The sequence below is a fragment of the Rhinichthys klamathensis genome, unplaced genomic scaffold (genome assembly GCF_029890125.1).
Source record: "Rhinichthys klamathensis goyatoka isolate OS25496 unplaced genomic scaffold, OSU_Roscu_1.1 h1tg000405l_1, whole genome shotgun sequence".
In the NCBI taxonomy this organism is placed as follows: Eukaryota; Metazoa; Chordata; class Actinopteri; order Cypriniformes; family Leuciscidae; genus Rhinichthys; species Rhinichthys klamathensis.
In genome coordinates this window covers 412,501-430,024 of record NW_026606906.1, presented here as the reverse complement: position 1 = coordinate 430,024, position 17,524 = coordinate 412,501, and the positions used below count along the sequence as shown (strand labels likewise).

The 17,524-nt window shown below is 39.8% G+C and overlaps 1 protein-coding gene across 1 annotated transcript in view; it reads right to left on the bottom strand.

The window, feature by feature from the left end:
* Nucleotides 1–11,735: 11,735 nt before the first annotated feature.
* Nucleotides 11,736–17,524, bottom strand: part of vax2 (ventral anterior homeobox 2) — a 25,464-nt gene continuing 19,675 nt past the window's right edge. The window contains exon 3 of the mRNA XM_056234758.1: nt 11,736–12,572. Coding sequence (XP_056090733.1) covers nt 12,096–12,572 — 477 coding nt within the window. The 3' untranslated portion in view covers nt 11,736–12,095. The remainder of the gene's footprint in view (nt 12,573–17,524) is intronic.

Sequence of the window (17,524 nt, the reverse complement as noted above, 5' to 3'; positions counted from 1 at the left end):
CTGATTCATCGAGTAATGAACCAAGTCAAGTCTTTATTAGTGAGTCGTTGAATCATTCATTCAACGCAATAAAAAAAAATTATACTGTGGAAACTTTTCAGGTGATGGAAAAGGTTTGTTGCATTTCATGCGTTGGTTGGAACCGCCTGATGACGTATTTTGCAGACTGTCTGAGATGGTTGACACAAAATGTGTTTTTGCACTGCACTACGCTACTTTTCCAGTGGTTTTCTATGTAAACGCGCATTAGGCGGACGACGTGTTTGATCGTTGCGCTCTCGTCTTTTGCAGCTTCTCGTTTCGGCACTTAAAAGAACTTCAACTTTTTAAAACCACGTCTCAAGAGCTTGTGTTTTTTTTCCCCACTGACCTTCGTCTCGCATTTTTAATCTAAAAAAAACTGTGAATCTGCACTTCGTCACTTTTAAGGAGCCGTTCACACTGCAGTCAAAATCAGATTATTTGTGTGTCTGATTGGAATCTGATTATTGACTGTAAACATTGGCTACGTTCAGACATTTCAGTCCAAATCCGAATTTGTGCATATCCGATTGAAATCTGATCAGATTTAGCAAGGGAGAACGGCAAAAAAATTACATGAAATGCGATTTGTACAAATCCGTTTCGATCTATGTTCATATGTGGTTTGAAACAGTGGTGTAGTCTAGTTTTTTTTCTGTGATATTACTCTCCACCCCCCCCCCCCCCCCCCCCCCTCCCTCCCTAAAATTATGTTTTAATAGATTTGATTATTATTATTATTTTAAAAAGTAGGCTACATCTTACTATGCAATTTCTTTAATAATTCCTCCGAGTTACTTTCTTTCTCTCTACAAACTTTTATTATGGTGGGTTGTAAATTAAAGACATTTGAGCTTCTGTGTGTTTTAATAAACTATTATTATTATTATTATTAGGCCTACTTGAAGTACTCTACTGTGCAATAGTAATATATTTCTGTTATATTTTCTTCGTTATACAAAACTTTTATTTTGACAGGTTGTCATGAAGACTTTAAAGTTTGTGAGTGTATATGATACGAATGAATGACGATAGTTTTATCAAATGAAATGGTAAAATTCTTGTGAAATGACTCTCATAAAAGGTCTGCGATGAAGTTCAAATGTGTGCCTGTCCTCCTCATAGACGCTGAAAACACCATGAGTGTCACGCGCGCTTCAGTGTGTAGCTAGTAGAGCACACATTGAGCGCTCATTCACAGAAACACGCGTCGCAGAACATGCAGAGTTTATTTCTATAGCAGTCTTTTTGAGCTTTACACACTAGTACACTAGTTTACACACTAGTACATATCGAGATTTGATTCGTTGTACATCCCTACTTTTGATTTATTCTTTCAAAAATGGCCAAATTGCGTGACGTTCCGCTTTACAGTAGGCTAAGTTACATTTGTGACTGGATTCCGCGATTCGATCCGCTGCGCAAACACAGACGGCGGGGTGAATTTATGAATGAAAGTTCTGTCACAAAACGATGTTGTTACGAATACTCGCGCTTTTTAAAGTGGGTATACGGAGATCCTTGGCCTAGTGGGTATACGGCGTATACCTGCGTATCACGTAGACTACACCACTGGTTTGAAATCCTATTCAAATTACATTTCTGGAAATTAATTTCAGTCTGACCGCTCAGGAGTGCGTTTTCCGAAAGCATCGTTATCCAACGATGATCGCAATTTCCATTGAACTCTATTGGTAACGATAGAACTTGCGACCATAGTTGGCTAACGATGCTTTCGGGAAACGCACCCCAGATCGGATTGTGACTTTCTCAATCCATGTAAAACATAAACGTCAGACGTTGTTCTATAGGAAATATGCTGAAAGTCGCTGCAGAAACAAGGTTGTGTTGTTGCAAAGTGCCGGAGGAGCAGAAAATGGCAATATAACAGAGACATGTTTTAAAACATGCCATCGAAACCAATGCAGATATCCCAGAAAACGAAAGAGCAAGATTGACGCACAAATCGGATCTGAACCGTTGCAATACACATTGGCTACGTTCACACTGTCAGTCCAAATCCGATTTTTTTGTGTATCCAATTGGAATCTAATCTAAAATGATTCAGTGTAAACATTTTGTATCGCAACTGTTCAGATCCGATTTGTGTGTCCATGCCGTTGTTTTATTTTCCGGAATATCTGAGTTGGTTTTTTATGGCAATGTAGGTGTACGCCAAAATCGGCAACAACATGGAGGGGTTGTCATTTCTTATTGTAAATTAAACAAAATTTGCACTGAGAACCGCATGAGCCAACACGATCTCATGAAAGTGCGAATTTAATTTCTCGTGCTATTTATACGCCAAAAATGTTTTTTTGCGTGCATATGCTTTACGCACTGTAAACCCCTTGAGTAGGATTAGGGGTGGGGAGTGTGCGTATTACACGCCAAAAAGTGCGTATCATATGCATGCGAAAACTATTTTTGCCATATAAATGGCACGAGAAATTAAATTCGTGGTATAGATACGCACTTTCATGAGATCCGGCTGGACGAGCGGCTGTCGTCCCGCTGGTCCCAAAACACGTCTCCGTTATATTGTCATTTTCCTCCGGCACTTCGCAACAACATTTGACTTTCAGCATGTTTCCTATAACAACGCCCGACATCTTTATGTTTCATGTGGCGAGAGAAAGTCACGTAAAACCGCGTGAAATCTGATCAGAGCAGAATTCCTGAAATGAATTTCCAGAAATACGATTTGAATAGTATTTCAAACCACATAGGAACGTAGCTTGAAATGGATTTGTAAACGCATTTTTTATGTGATTTTTTGTTGTTGTTGCCGTTCACACTTGCTAAATCTGATCGAATTTCAATTTGGATATGCACAAAAAATGGATTTGGACTGACAGTCTGAACGAGGCTTAAAGGGATAGTTCACTTTGAAATAAAATTTTGATATGTTTTAGCTTACCTCAAGGGCATCCAAGATGTAGGCGTCTTTGTTTCCGCAGTAGTTTCAATTTTGATATTTTTAGGTCAAACCGCTCGTTTCGTGTCTTAGGCCATCAATGTGTACTTACATTTACGAGTCATTAAATCATGTTTAATTTGGACTTCTCTGTGCGTGCTCTTTGAGGTGGTGACCATAGACCTGCATTATATGACTGACAGACAAGAACGGTTTGGCCTAAAAATATCAAAATTGAAACTACTGCGGAAACAAAGACACCTACATCTTGGATGCCCTTGAGGTAAGCTAAAACATACCAAAAATTAATTTCAAAGTGAACTATCCCTTTAAGAAACCCAAACCTCTTCCGTGTACAATGACGTTGTGTTACCCTTTTCCCAATAATTTCCTCCGCTTTGAAGGGTAAAGCAAGTTCGGTTTCACCCTTGTTTCCTTGCAGACTGAGTGGTTGTTGCCGCATTTATTTCTGCTGTGTAATACACTGGAAGGGTAATCCATATTGAGTTATCGATATGATATAGTTTATCACCCAGCCCTTGTTATGCGATACAGTTTTATAAGGTTTCTGAGTGGTTTTTAGTACATCACTATAACTTCAATGGATATCGAATATTGTGGTCTCGAGAAATGGTTCACATTCCTCTTTGCTCATTGAGACCTTGCTTAGAAATGCTACAGCAAATCTTTTCCCATGCGACAAAAGCACACGATTTGAAACCATGTCCTGAAGTTTAACACTTAGGGTTAGGGGTTTATTCGAGGCATCGTCTGATCATTCTCTCCTTCATTTCACGCCTCTCTTTCTGTGGAATGCAGTATCGCTCTTTCATGGCGGGGTCAGGCGCTTGCGTGAAGTCTGTCAAAACAAGCAGCCTTCATCTTTTCTGAGCTGAAGAAATCGGCTCATGCTAGGGGGCTCTGCCGAGCCGGCCAGGACAGGGGTCTTCCTGTAATTAACCCTTAGCTCTCCCTCCTCTCTCGCTAATCCCGAACCTTCACAGCTGACCCCCCCCCCCCTCCACATGACCTTTGACCCCGCGCACCTCTCGATGGGTCACATGACTGGTGCAGGTGTGGAGAGGACCCCGGCCCCGTTGCCCCCCAATTAGCGACCCTAATTAGTGACGAAACCTCCTGCAGGGTCACTGAACAGGGTCTAGGGCGCGCAGACGGGTAGAGAAAGGGGGGCAGAGAGAGAGAGAGAGAGAGAGAGAGAGAGAGAGAGAGAGAGAAGAACCAGAAAGGAAAGGGAGGGTGGTACAGGGATGCGTGGTTAAAGGCGTGAAGGCCAAAACAGCTTTTACACTGAAAAGGAAAATATTGCAGTTGCTGATGGACAGTTGCTTTAATGGGACTCCCTCTTTTTTTTTTCGCCAAGGTGTCGTTTGAATTGTTGCCAATCTGTGCTATCGAGCGTGGATTCAAAAAGTTGTATGTTCTCTTTTATTTTTCTTTGAAACGCTCGAGATTTTGAAAGTCCAGTGGTATGATGCCATTTTCTAAAAGGCATTTATTGATTCTCCCCTCTCTAATGTCAGTTCAAACCTGTTTTTTAGTTGAAAGATTATCTTGTGAACGAATATGGCATGTTGGTTTTAATATGCAGAATCGAGAATGAGAACAGCGAGTTTTAGAGGAATCATTTCAGTTTGAAATAGTTTGTGTTGCTCACACAAAGCAGTAAAAATATATTTATAATATATTAATTAATGCAATGTATGATGTATGTTTTATCTGGTCAACTGTATGGCACCTTATGTACAGTAAAAAAATGTACTGTAAAATACTGTAAAAAACTTTTACTGTAACAATCTGTATTTGGAGTTTTTATTCAATAAAACAGAGGTATGCTTATAGGAAAGTACTGTGAAAATTGTTGTATAATTTTTATATTGTTATAATAAATGGAAAATTATTTATGTAACATTATTTTAACTTTTACAGCTATATTGGACAACAGTGACATGTATTCCCAGAAATGCCTGACACATCATATGACTGAATTTTATTTATTAATTTGTTCGTTTTATTTATTTTATATGGTATGTTGCTTAGATCATTTAAGTTTGTTGTCATTTGATGTGTTACTTTGTTGCTCTCATGTTTTGTGTTAGAGAAACACTGTACAATGTGAAACTTGCCTGTAAAATCATGTTTTTTTACAGTAAATATTTGGCATCCACAATACAATGTTCATCGGGGTGAAATTTAAGAACTTGTTAATTCTATATAAGGAGAAATGTCTGAAATTATTGCATAATACTTTAACGTTTATCAGGTTTTTTTCATTTTTTCTTTCCTATAGTGATAAAATGTTTACGAGCTGCTTAATTCATAAAATTTAACTAGAACTAAAAATGAATTAAAACAAATGAATTTAATTAAACCTAAATATTCCCATGACGTGACCCTGAACATGTTCTCAGCGCCTGACAGAACCCTTAGAGGTACACTCACTGGCCACTTTATTAGGTACACCTGTCCAACTGCTCGTTAACACTTAATTTCTAAGCAGCCAATCACATGGCGGCAACTCAGTGCATTTAGGCATGTAGACATGGTCAAGACAATCTCCTGCAGTTCAAACCGAGCATCAGTATGGGGAAGAAAGGTGATTTGAGTGACTTTGAACGTGGCATGATTGTTGGTGCCAGAAGGGCTGGTCTGAGTATTTCAGAAACTGCTAATCTACTGGGATTTTCACGCACAACCATCTCTAGGGTTTACAGAGAATGGTCCGAAAAAGAAAAAACATCCAGTGAGCGGCAGTTCTGTGGGCGGAAATGCCTTGTTGATGCCAGAGGTCAGAGGAGAATGGCCAGACTGGTTCGAGCTGATAGAAGGGCAACAGTGACTCAAATAACCACTCGTTACAACCGAGGTATGCAGCAAAGCATTTGTGAAGCCACAACACGCACAACCTTGAGGCGGATGGGCTACAACAGCAGAAGACTCCACCGGGTACCACTCATCTCCACTACAAATAGGAAAAAGAGGCTACAATTTGCAAGAGCTCACCAAAATTGAACAGTTGAAGACTGGAAAAATGTTGCCTGGTCTGATGAGTCTCGATTTCTGTTGAGACATTCAGATGTTAGAGTCAGAATTTGGCGTAAACAGAATGAGAACATGGAACCATCATGCCTTGTTACCACTGTGCAGGCTGGTGGTGGTGGTGTAATGGTGTGGGGGATGTTTTCCTGGCACACTTTAGGCCCCTTAGTGCCAATTGGGCATCGTTTAAATGCCACGGCCTACCTGAGCATTGTTTCTGACCATGTCCATCCCTTTATGGCCACCATGTACCCATCCTCTGATGGCTACTTCCACCATGTCACAAAGCTCTAATCATTTCAAATTGGTTTCTTGAACATGACAATGAGTTCACTGTACTAAAATGGCCTCCACAGTCACCAGATCTCAACCCAATAGAGCATCTTTGGGATGTGGTGGAACGGGAGATTCGCATCATGGATGTGCAGCCGACAAATCTGCGGCAACTGTGTGATGCCATCATGTCAATATGGACCAAACTCCCTGAGGAATGCTTCCAGCACCTTGTTGAATCTATGCCACGAAGAATTGAGGCAGTTCTGAAGGCAAAAGGGGGTCCAACCCGTTACTAGCATGGGGTACCTAATAAAGTGGCCGGTGAGTGTATATAACCATTTCTTCTAGGAGTTAATTTAACAGAAATGTTTTTAAATATCATTTAATGATCTTTTTTGTCTTTTTTTTTTGCAGCATTACTTTGAAATGTTGTCTGGAAAAGAGCAGCTTGAAGAAGACTTGAACAAAATAGTTTGGGGGTGAGTAAATAATGACCATCTGTATTTCTGGAAGAACGGTTCCTATAATAAGAATAACAATATATGTATTTTTAGTTAAATTGTTCAGAGTTTCAACCGTCCAATATATACAATACAATTTTGTTAACAAATTAGCGATTGCATTGCCATCACTCGAAGGGATCTTAATGCTTCATTTCTCAACTGGTGGGTTATGACCAGAAATGGACCATAGGTCTGTTTATTTAGGTGTACTTTAAACAGTTTTGGTCTGGTGCTGGGTCGCCACTTGATGTCCAATATAAAATCTGGGTCCTGGAACGAAACCAGTTGTGAACGACTGTCTTAAAGAACACTGTTGCTATGTATATATATATATATATATTTTTTTTTTTACGTACACCAAAACCAGCAGGCCACCCATCCAGTCCCCATTCCCTCCATCCATCCACTCCCGTGAAGAAAAGCCGCCAATCATTTTAATTGGCACCCTGGAGGTGATTGTCCAGGCGAGACTCTTCAAGGGAGAGCAGCGCAGGGAGGAGATGGAGGGGACTAAACATGTGGTTAAACATATTGTGTCCGCTTGTCCACCATTTCCTGAAAAACAACCGCGCCACCCCCTCATCTCGAGAAAAGAGAGAAGGGCTAGGGGAACAAGTTTATTCCTGATCAGCCTGAACTCATATAATAAATATCAAGAACAGTATGAATTTTGGCATAATGCTATGCTGTTATTAAAAAAAAGGAGCAACGTCTCATGTATTTAATATAACGTTTATATAACACCGTATGTATATACTGTGTATATAGAACTTTTTGGGCATAAATAATTGTGTGTGTGTATATAGTATAGATAGATATGAATCTTTAAGATTTATCAACGAGAGAGTCACAAGAAAGACACAAGTCTAGGCAAATTACATAGACATATATTTATATGCATATGAATAAAAACACATGTACATATTGTACAATATCTTGGCTTTTTAGCCAAACCAAACCATGAGAAAGGCTATTTTGCCACAGAACACAAACTTCCTTAAATAAGTGCAAATATTAATGAGACAAAGAATTGTAAAGCATTTATATATTTTTTTCCATTCCATTTTTTTTTTCTCTGTAAGATCACATAATACAACATGAAAATACTGTGCAAAGACTCGTATATGTACATACTGTTTAAGTGTTTTCTTTATTCGTGAGAAGCTGGTGCCATTATGTAATTTATTATTATTATCATCATCATTTGATGCGACACGGTCACACAAATGCTGTACTGCCAAAAAAGCGTATGGCTTTTACTTACACATAATCTGTGTGCCGGAACAAGAGCACCGATTCTTTAACAAGGGAAGGAAATGTGGAAGTGAGATCAAATAAAACATCTTTCCACTCAATCACAGCAAACTCAAACCACATTTTACAATCATATCTGTGGCAATGTTATTCATATATACTGTCTTTGCTTTTTCGCCATTCTGTGAAAACATATTTCAAGCATATGTTCCATAATTAAAGGGTTGAGTTTTTGTTTTTTAATATAATTGTACAGTGATGGTAAAGATGTTCGGTTCTCTCTTTAAAGCCGTTTACAAAGAATCTGCTGTCTGTGAGATGCTTCATTTAGTTGTTTCCCCTCAATAATAGTGTGGACAAAATGACTGACACGTGTTTAAGGAAACATTTTGAGAGATTTCAGCGAAAAACCAGAGTGAGAAAAGAAAATGTGTGATGTGTACGGGTGTGTTAAGGTCTTGTGCTAATGTCAGTGAACTGGTGTCTGTCTCAGCGGTGCAGGCTGAATGAATTATATATGATGCTTATAGAAAATAACCGTGTTAGACAACAACACTGCCGTGAGAATTTTCACACACAAGTTAAGATTCATTTGCAATCAAGCTGTATAAGAAGCTAAAATTAAAGCAATGGCAGAGCAATACACTAATGTGCAACATAACATCTGTTACAGCTTGATAGCAAAGACCATTCTGTCATCATTTACTCACCCTCATGTTGTGTCAAAACTGCATGACTTTCTTGCTCTTGGAGCATTTACTTTACCAGTTAAAATTTGGAATAATATTTTTTAAAAAGAAGTCTCTTATGCTCACCAGGGCAGCATTTATTTGATCGAAAGTACTGTAAAAACAGTGATATTGGTGCAATTTGAAATTACCGTTTACTATTTGAATATATTTTAACATGTAATTTATTCCTGCGATCAAAGCTGTATTTTCAGCATCATTACTCCAGTCTTCAGTGTCACATGATCCTTCAGAAATCATTCTAATATGCTGATTTGCTGCTCAGTAATTATTGTTTTTTTATTATTATTAATGTTTCCATGCAAGTATATTAAATGGGGACTGCACTTTCAAGCTTCAAAAAGCAACTTAAAAGTGTAAACTGCTGTATGACTGTCAGAGGTTTTGGAATATCAGTCATTACTTGTGCATTCTAAAATGTTTCTCATTTGTGTTCCATAGAAGATCCAACATTCCATGGAAGTCAATGCGGGTTAAGAATGACACAACGGTGAGTAAAAGACACACTTATTATTTTGGACTTAACTATTCCTTCAACGTCCAACCTATGATACTGTCAGAGGATAGTGATGAAAGTACAGTGTTTTAGCTGATATTCACAATAAAGGGTGTTCACTCTGACAGCCATTTCAAGGGTCAAAATGACCAGAAGTCATTCATTGTTAGTGCGAGTCAGAGATTTAGGGGTGACATGCTGTAAGTGGCACAACTGTTGAGCAACAATGTTAAATTGAAGGATATGAGTTGAGAGTCAATGTTTTTGCGTTCCCCGAGAAACTTTGGTTTTCCGAAAGAACGCAATAGCATTCAAATGTTTTTTTCCCCCACCCACCCACCCACCCACCCATCTTCCATATTTTTTCCATCACCATGTCCCTTTAGGGGCTCCGTAGATAGCCCCTAAAGGGTGATGGTAATAAATGAATGCTGATTAATTGTAGGTTCTAATTCTGCAGTCATATAAAGCACCAACCTGACCCAATGACTCTAAGAAGCATGCATAATAATTAACATAATTTCAAAGTCATAAATTGGGATGGAAAAATGTCTAAATTTCAGAACTATCGTAATCTTTAAAGCACGTACCAAACCAAAGTACTTATTTGTGAGTTTCTAATAGCTTTGAATCAGTTTCCAAACCTATAGTACTGCAATGGCCAGCAATAGTGCATGTAAACTGCGACTGGTGTCTGTATTATGTGCACATAGTGTGAAACTGATCCTATGCACGCTCAATTCATAAATAAACATTGTTTAAGATCTCCAGGGTAGGGTTGCACCAACCATTCATGAGCTCTTACTTAAATTGGAACGTAAAATCCACATAGAGGCTTAGTAACTACTAGCTAGTTTGTAACCAATTCGGTTGCACCATTTGTTCTTAAGGCCGGAAGTAGCTAGCAGTTCGTAAACTCTCTGTAAAGTAATGCGTAGTCGCATAACATGACGTTTACCGTCTCTGATCCAATAGCAGCCTTCATATACGTCAGCAGAAGTTTAAATGCTGTGAGTTTCAGTTTATCCTTCATTCGAACTTCTTTTGCCTCACGTAACTAACGGTAAAAATAAGTTTACATTACTATTTAATCATGAAAAATATTATAGGTAGACTATTTTATATGTACATAACATTGAGAAACTCTATTTGAAGGATCAATAAATTAAAACGGATACAAAAAACATAAGAAATGGCATTTATTTGTCATTTGACATGCACAACACGGACCGATTAGCCCCTGTATGTAGATTGTGTTTGTGTTGAAGAGCTGCTAACAAAGTACGTTTATTCACATAATGTAAAACAAGAGCTTATTGATGCAGTTCAGTCAGTCTGCTATTTTATTCCAACTGTTACTACAGGTTAGAGGCTTCTGTAAATATTTAGTTCATATGTAGAGTTACGCTTCATCTAAGTTTAATGGTGCAACTCAAAAATGTTTAGTAGTGCGCAACTTAGCGCCTCTTTACGTCAAAACTAGGCGACGTTGTAACTTGCACACACAGTTGGTGCAACCGGCCCCAGATGCTGAAAGACTCAAAGTGACTGGTGGTCTATTTTTGGAAGTCAATAATTAGCCCTTGGAAACAACAAGAGGAAGCATCTTAACTTGGGGCAATATAATGTTGAGCCAGTGGATTAGGCCATCGCTAACACTTTCAACTGAGAATTTCATGTGTTACGAAGAGGAAATATTTTAAAAGGGTGTGCATTGCGCATATGCATTGAATTTTAGATGCTATTATTAATTTTTCACACACTTAAATTGTATGCAATTAGTGTTGCATCATTGCGAAATGAATTATAATTCTGTCCATTGAACTCTCAATATTACCATCACCAAGGTCCAATATGAAGTAAATGCCACAAAATTTGTCAGTGCCTTGTTATTGTTATTCACTCAGATAATTCTCTCATTCTTATACTTTCATACAGACACACATTTATATCGACAAGAAGCTCCTCTAGTCTATTAATTTAGAGCAGCATAAAAAACGTACCACTGTTGATCAATGTCTTTTTTTCGTCCATTTTTTTTCTTCTTTTTTTTAACACCCATTTGGAAACAAACCTGCGAAATAATTTTGCCTTCGTTACAGTTACATTTACAGCGTTTTCCATCATTCACAAACAATGAAGGCCAGTTCACACTAAGAATGATAACTATAACGATAAACATATAGTTTAAAAAAGCATTATAAATATAAAAGAATAGCAGATTCCACACCACAACTATAGCAATATCGGCAAAGGAAAGCGATATTGTTGGAATCACTTGGAATCAAAATGATTTCTATCCAGCTGATGGATTACAAAAACATTGACAGCCAATCAGATTCCACCCTGCCTTACAAAGCTCGAGCATTTAAAGCGGCAGACGACAAAACTGTGACGCGTTTCTAATAAACAGAACGTAATCGTGCGCTCATGTGGACGCTAATATAGTTATCGCAATAGTTATCGCAATAGTTTTCGTTCTTGGTGTGAATGGGCCTTATAGGTCTGAGGCTTTCGTCACCACACATGTAATGCAAAAATGAAAAGAAACCTGTGGACGACAAAATTCACCGAACACAGCGATGCTTAATTACAGGCTTCATCCCAAACGCTCCTCCTTACCGAATGGAGTCCGACTGGCCTAAATTTGGTTGTAGGCACTAGCGCTAGAGAGGCCAGCGAGACGAGTATCCGAGTATGTCGTTCAATCTCTTTCTGTCAGTTTGCAAACTTCCGCTCCATCCGACCGGCTGTTCACGGCACAGATGAGACCCCTGAGACAGGTAGAGTGGGGGAAGGTACCAGAAGGTAGGCGAACGCTTTTAGGAAACCGTCTTCTTCCCACCTAACTCACCGTCCTTCCGCTCAATCCTCATGTAGGGCTCGAACGCTGAGGATCCGCACCCGTATCCCGATGGGAGTTCGTGATGGGTGCCGCCCAGGAGAGGCATGGTAAAGCAAAGGGAGGGTGGTGGCACTCCCAGACGAGGCGAAGGTGGAGTCCCACCTAAAGAAGACAGCGACAGTCCGAACGTCCCACCGTTGCCCGACCCGGGAGCCGTGGTGGTGCTGCTCACCCCCGAGGAGGTGGACACGGACGGGCTGGCCAGTAGAGAGCCATTGCCGGGGTGCGCGTGAGCCAGCAGAGGGTTTGGGGGAGACAGGAGGCGGCCCTGCTCCAGGAGACGTAGGATGTTGCACGTGGCGAGGGATTCGGAGGTGGACGACGAGCGCTTGTCCGTGTCCTTGGTCTGGTCCTTCTTCTGTTTGGTGCGGCGGTTTTGAAACCACACTTTCACCTGTGAAACAAGAGCGAAGTTTTTGAATATATCCACACTACTTTTCAGAGGAAGCAATTGGTTAGACACTGACGGTTTCAAATTCGTTAAGAATCACCAAGACTGCATTTATTTGATCAAAAATACAGTAAAAATAATAATATTGTGTGTTTTTTGCCGCTTAATATTTTTGTGGAAACCGTGATGCATTTCTTTTGTAACATTATAAATGTCTGCATAACTGTTTCCTCATTGATGATAACAATAATAAATGTTTCTTGAGTATCAAATCAGCATGTTAGAATGATTTCTTAAAGGGATAGTTCACCACAAAATGAAAAATCTGTCATTAATTACTCTCCCTCATGTCGTTCCAAACCCGTAAGACTTTCGCTCATCTTCGGAACACGATTGAAGATCTTTTTTGATGAAATCTGAGCGATTTCCATCCCTCAATTGACAGCTAATCAACTGAAACTTTGGCACTTCAAAAAGTTCATAAAGAGATTGTAAAACTAATCCATATGAATTTGAGCGGTTTAGTCCAAATTTTCTGAAGAGACTCGATCGTTTTATATGATGAACAGATTGTTTATTCACAAATAAACATTGATCATTGAACATAAACAGAAGCTCAACCGAACCTGCTTGATGCGCGAGAACAAACCTCATTGGTTCTTGCTGAAGCTCAAACGTGATGCGTAACACGAGAATGAACTTCATTGGCTCTTGCTGAAGCTCAAACGTGATGCGTAACACGAGAATGAACCTCATTGGTTCTTGCTGAAGCTCAAACGTGATGCGTAACACGAGAATGAACCTCATTGGTTCTTGCTGAAGTTCAAACATGATGCGTAACACGAGAATGAACCTCATTGGTTCTTGCTGAAGTTCAAACATGATGCGTAACACGAGAATGAACTTCATTGGTTCTTGCTGAAGCTCAAACGTGATGCGTAACACGAGAATGAACCTCATTAGTTCTTGCTGAAGCTCAAACGTGATGCGTAACACGAGAATGAACCTCATTGGTTCTTGCTGAAGCTCAAACGTGATGCGTAACACGAGAATGAACCTCATTGGTTCTTGCTGAAGCTCAAACGTGATGCGTAACACGAGAATGAACCTCATTGGTTCTTGCTGAAGCTCAAACGTGATGCGTATCACGAGAATGAACCTCATTGGTTCTTGCTGAAGCTCAAACGTGATGCGTATCACGAGAATGAACCTCATTGGTTCTTGCTGAAGCTCAAACGTGATGCGTAACACGAGAATGAACCTCATTGGTTTTTGCTGAAGCTCAAACGTGATGCGTAACACGAGAATGAACCTCATTGGTTCTCGCACGCCAAGTGAACATGCTTGAGCTTCCGTTTACCACAACTGATGTGTGAGTTGATAAATGTTTATATGTGAATAAAAGCCTATATGTGAAAAAAAGCCTAAATTCAATCGACATATTACATAAAGAGATCGTGTCTCCAGAAAATTTGGACTAAACCGCTCAATTCATATGGATTAGTTTTACAATCTCTTTATGAACTTTTTGAAGCATCAAAATGTAGTTGCGCTGCTGTCAATGGAGGGACAGAAAGCTCTCAGATTTCATCAAAAAGATCTTCATTTGTGTTCAGAAGATGAGCGAAAGTCTTATGGGTTTGGAACGACATGAGGGCGAGTAATTACTGACAGAATTTTCATTTTTGGGTGAACTATCCCTTTAAGAATAATTTGTCAAATGATCACTTTGAGAAATAACAACACAACTTTCATGCTTTGAGGTCCCATTTATGTCTGTAGCATGTATCGTACGAGTTTCATTCGTGGGTTCTGCGTTTGGAAAAACGTGCCTTCGCAAGCACCACTGATCAGGGATTGTCTATTCAGCAACATTGACCCTTGGGATGCCACAGCAAGGCTTCTCCTTATGGCCTTCTTCATAAGCCAAGATCAATGAAGCATGTTGAAAAGTGCACTGTACTCATGTTAAACCTCTGCTGACCTCAGGTTAAAAAGTGCACTGAACTCTGCATGTCCTTGTCCTGCATGTTTAATTGATACAGTGCTGCTTTAGTGCAGAGTGTGTTCTGGGGTCGATGATGGGTCGAGATCAAGCTCTACTCATAGAGAAAATCCGGCCTATGAAAAATGCATTTCCTCCTGACCGGGTTTTTACCTGTCACCTGCTGCTTTGACCCACCCTGGGGACCATAAAGTAGGACTATACATGCGCACAAACGCATCAACACATCGTGAGCTCTCAGAAATGCACATTCACACTCATTTTCTCACTCTTAGTGTTTAGAGCTCAAGAACATCGGATGATTGAGGTTCAGATCCCACTTCTATGAACCACGGCCATCGAGCAGAGCACTTAACACTTGTCTGCTCTATAAGACACTTGACGCTTTTCCCCGTGCTCAAAAAAAAAAGAAAAAAAAAGATTTTAGCTTTGCTACAAGTGCTTTAGATTCATGGACATACAGAACAATAGCCAGAGTGACGTGTGGAATACTTGCTTGAGGTAATATGAAACAATATTTTCTTCTGTGATATAGTTTGGAGCGAAATAGGATATTCAACGAGAAAACCCTGGATGGGACTTAATTGTATCCATTGGGATCCATTGATTGAACTTTAAAAAAGGTTTGAAACACCACCAACCCTTGGTTGAAACTTAAGAGGCCTTGAAAAGGAACATTATTTCATAGGTGGAAAAAAATTTATGAAAAAATTAGATTTTTTTTGTTTTGTAATTTAGTATAACATGCCCTATTGAATCTACAACCTAATTAATAAATGTTATTTCAAATATACAGTATATCCTGAAATAATTGTATTGTATTCTCAACAATATTAAGCAGCACTTCTGTTTTCAACACTGAAAATAAGAAATGTTTCTTGAGCAGTAAATCAGCATATTAGAATGATTTCTGAAGGATCATGTAAATTACATTTTGAAATATAAAATTATTTGATGCATAAAGGCAGCCTTGGTGCGCAAAAAAGAAATCTTTCAAAAACATTAAAAAAATCTTACCGACACCAAACTTTTGAGTGTGTGTGTGTATTTATACTGTATATATATATATATTATTTCAAGCATTCATGCACGTCACACTGTTTCAGTCCCTCTCGTTGGTATGAACTGCATTCATTAGGACGCTATAAGAACGTATGACCCCGGGTCCTGTATTGTTTACGTGTGTATGAGTGTCTGGTGTTGACCTCCATGATGACAGCAGCTCTTGTGCTCGCAAACACACTGGGTTTACAGGAACTGAAATTAATTTCCTGTGTAAGTCGCTAACAGCTGAATAAAACCCGGAGCAAACTGTTTCGCAAGCAGTAATACAGCTGAGGCCTGTAACACTGAGATCATGGACTCAGTGTGGCCATTAGTGTGAGGATAATGAGATTGTGTAGTGATCCCTTAGAGCTTACGCCAGCTTGCTGATGCTATAGGCCCTATTTTAACAATGTAAGCACATGGTCTAAAGCGCATGGCGCAAGTGCACAAAGACGAGTCCGAATCCACTTTTGCCAGTTTAACGACGGGAAAAATGGTCGGCGCTCCCGGCGCATGGTCTAAAAGGGTTGTCCCTATTCTCTTAATGAGTAATGGGTGTGTTTTGGGCGTAACGTGCAAAAAAACAATCAGAATTTCCCTTTCACGTTCCCTTTAAAAGCCAGTTGCGCTCTCACAATGGCGGATTCGCTATTTACATGACGAAAATCGCTCGCATAAAGACTGAACGCGTCTCCAGAGAGGACACGGATCGGCTCGTGCGCGAGGTTAAAGCGAGCGAGGAGATCATCTACGGGACAAGCCGGATTCCAGTTGCTCAATGGCGCAGTTTATTTCAGTTGCCTCAAAATAGCAACGCGCCAACAATGCGCCTGAACACACCTCGTTTTCAGACCAGCAGCCCATGTGCGCACACATGCATTTGCTATTTAAACAACGTGGCGCAGGACGTGAAAATGATAACAATGTGTGATAGTGATGGTGACGTCGAATTCCTGGGACCGTGCTGTAGTTCGTTTATAGCCTACCTTTAGCTTTTTACCTCTGGCGACTGCATTTGGGTAGCCTGACTGCGTCAGACTTGGGTTAGCTCTATTTCAGTTCGCTGCTGTACTCAGAGACATCGACATGTCTTTCAGTTTTCCTCCGGCCTGAAAACAGCCGGCCAATCAACGAACAGAGGGCGGGCTGAGAGCCGTGACGTAGACGCTAAGCGCCGAGTTTAAGATTGTATTTTAGGTTAGGGAAATCGAAAACAACCGCGGATATGGAGACACGGGATGCAATTCGCTCCGTTGTGGAGAATATTCCCGGCATTTGCAAACTGAAGCCCGAACAAGAAGAGTGTTTGTTAAACATTTTGAATGGAGGTGATGTCGTGGCCCTACTCCCGACAGGTTTTGGGAAAAGTTGAATTTATCAACTATTACCGATCGTCAGCGAGAAACTGAGCAGGCCAATGGCCGGCAAGGCGATAGTTGTGATTGTGTTCCCCTTGGTTGCACTCATGGAGGATCAGGTTAAGGAGGCAGCAAAACTCGGTCAGCCATGTTCACTGATTTTATACTTCAGACAAGCGCTACCGGAAGCCAGTGATTATAGTTTATAAAGTTACAAATATAGATATTTTTCTTAGAAAAACGCATCGCTTCTCTTTAAAAGGCCTTTATCAACCCACTGGAGTTACTTTTATGATGGATAGATGTGCTTTTTGGAGCTTCAAAAACTCAATTCGCCCCCATTATAAAGCTAGGAAGAGCCAATATATATTTTTTAAATAACTCCGATTGTGTTTGGATGAAAGATGAAAGTCTTATATACCTATGGCTTGAGGGTGAGTAAATTATGGGATAATTTTAGGATAATTAAAATTTTTGGGTGAACTAACACTGTAACACATCAATGTATTTGAGATTATGCAAATTATGTATTTACATGCTCACTT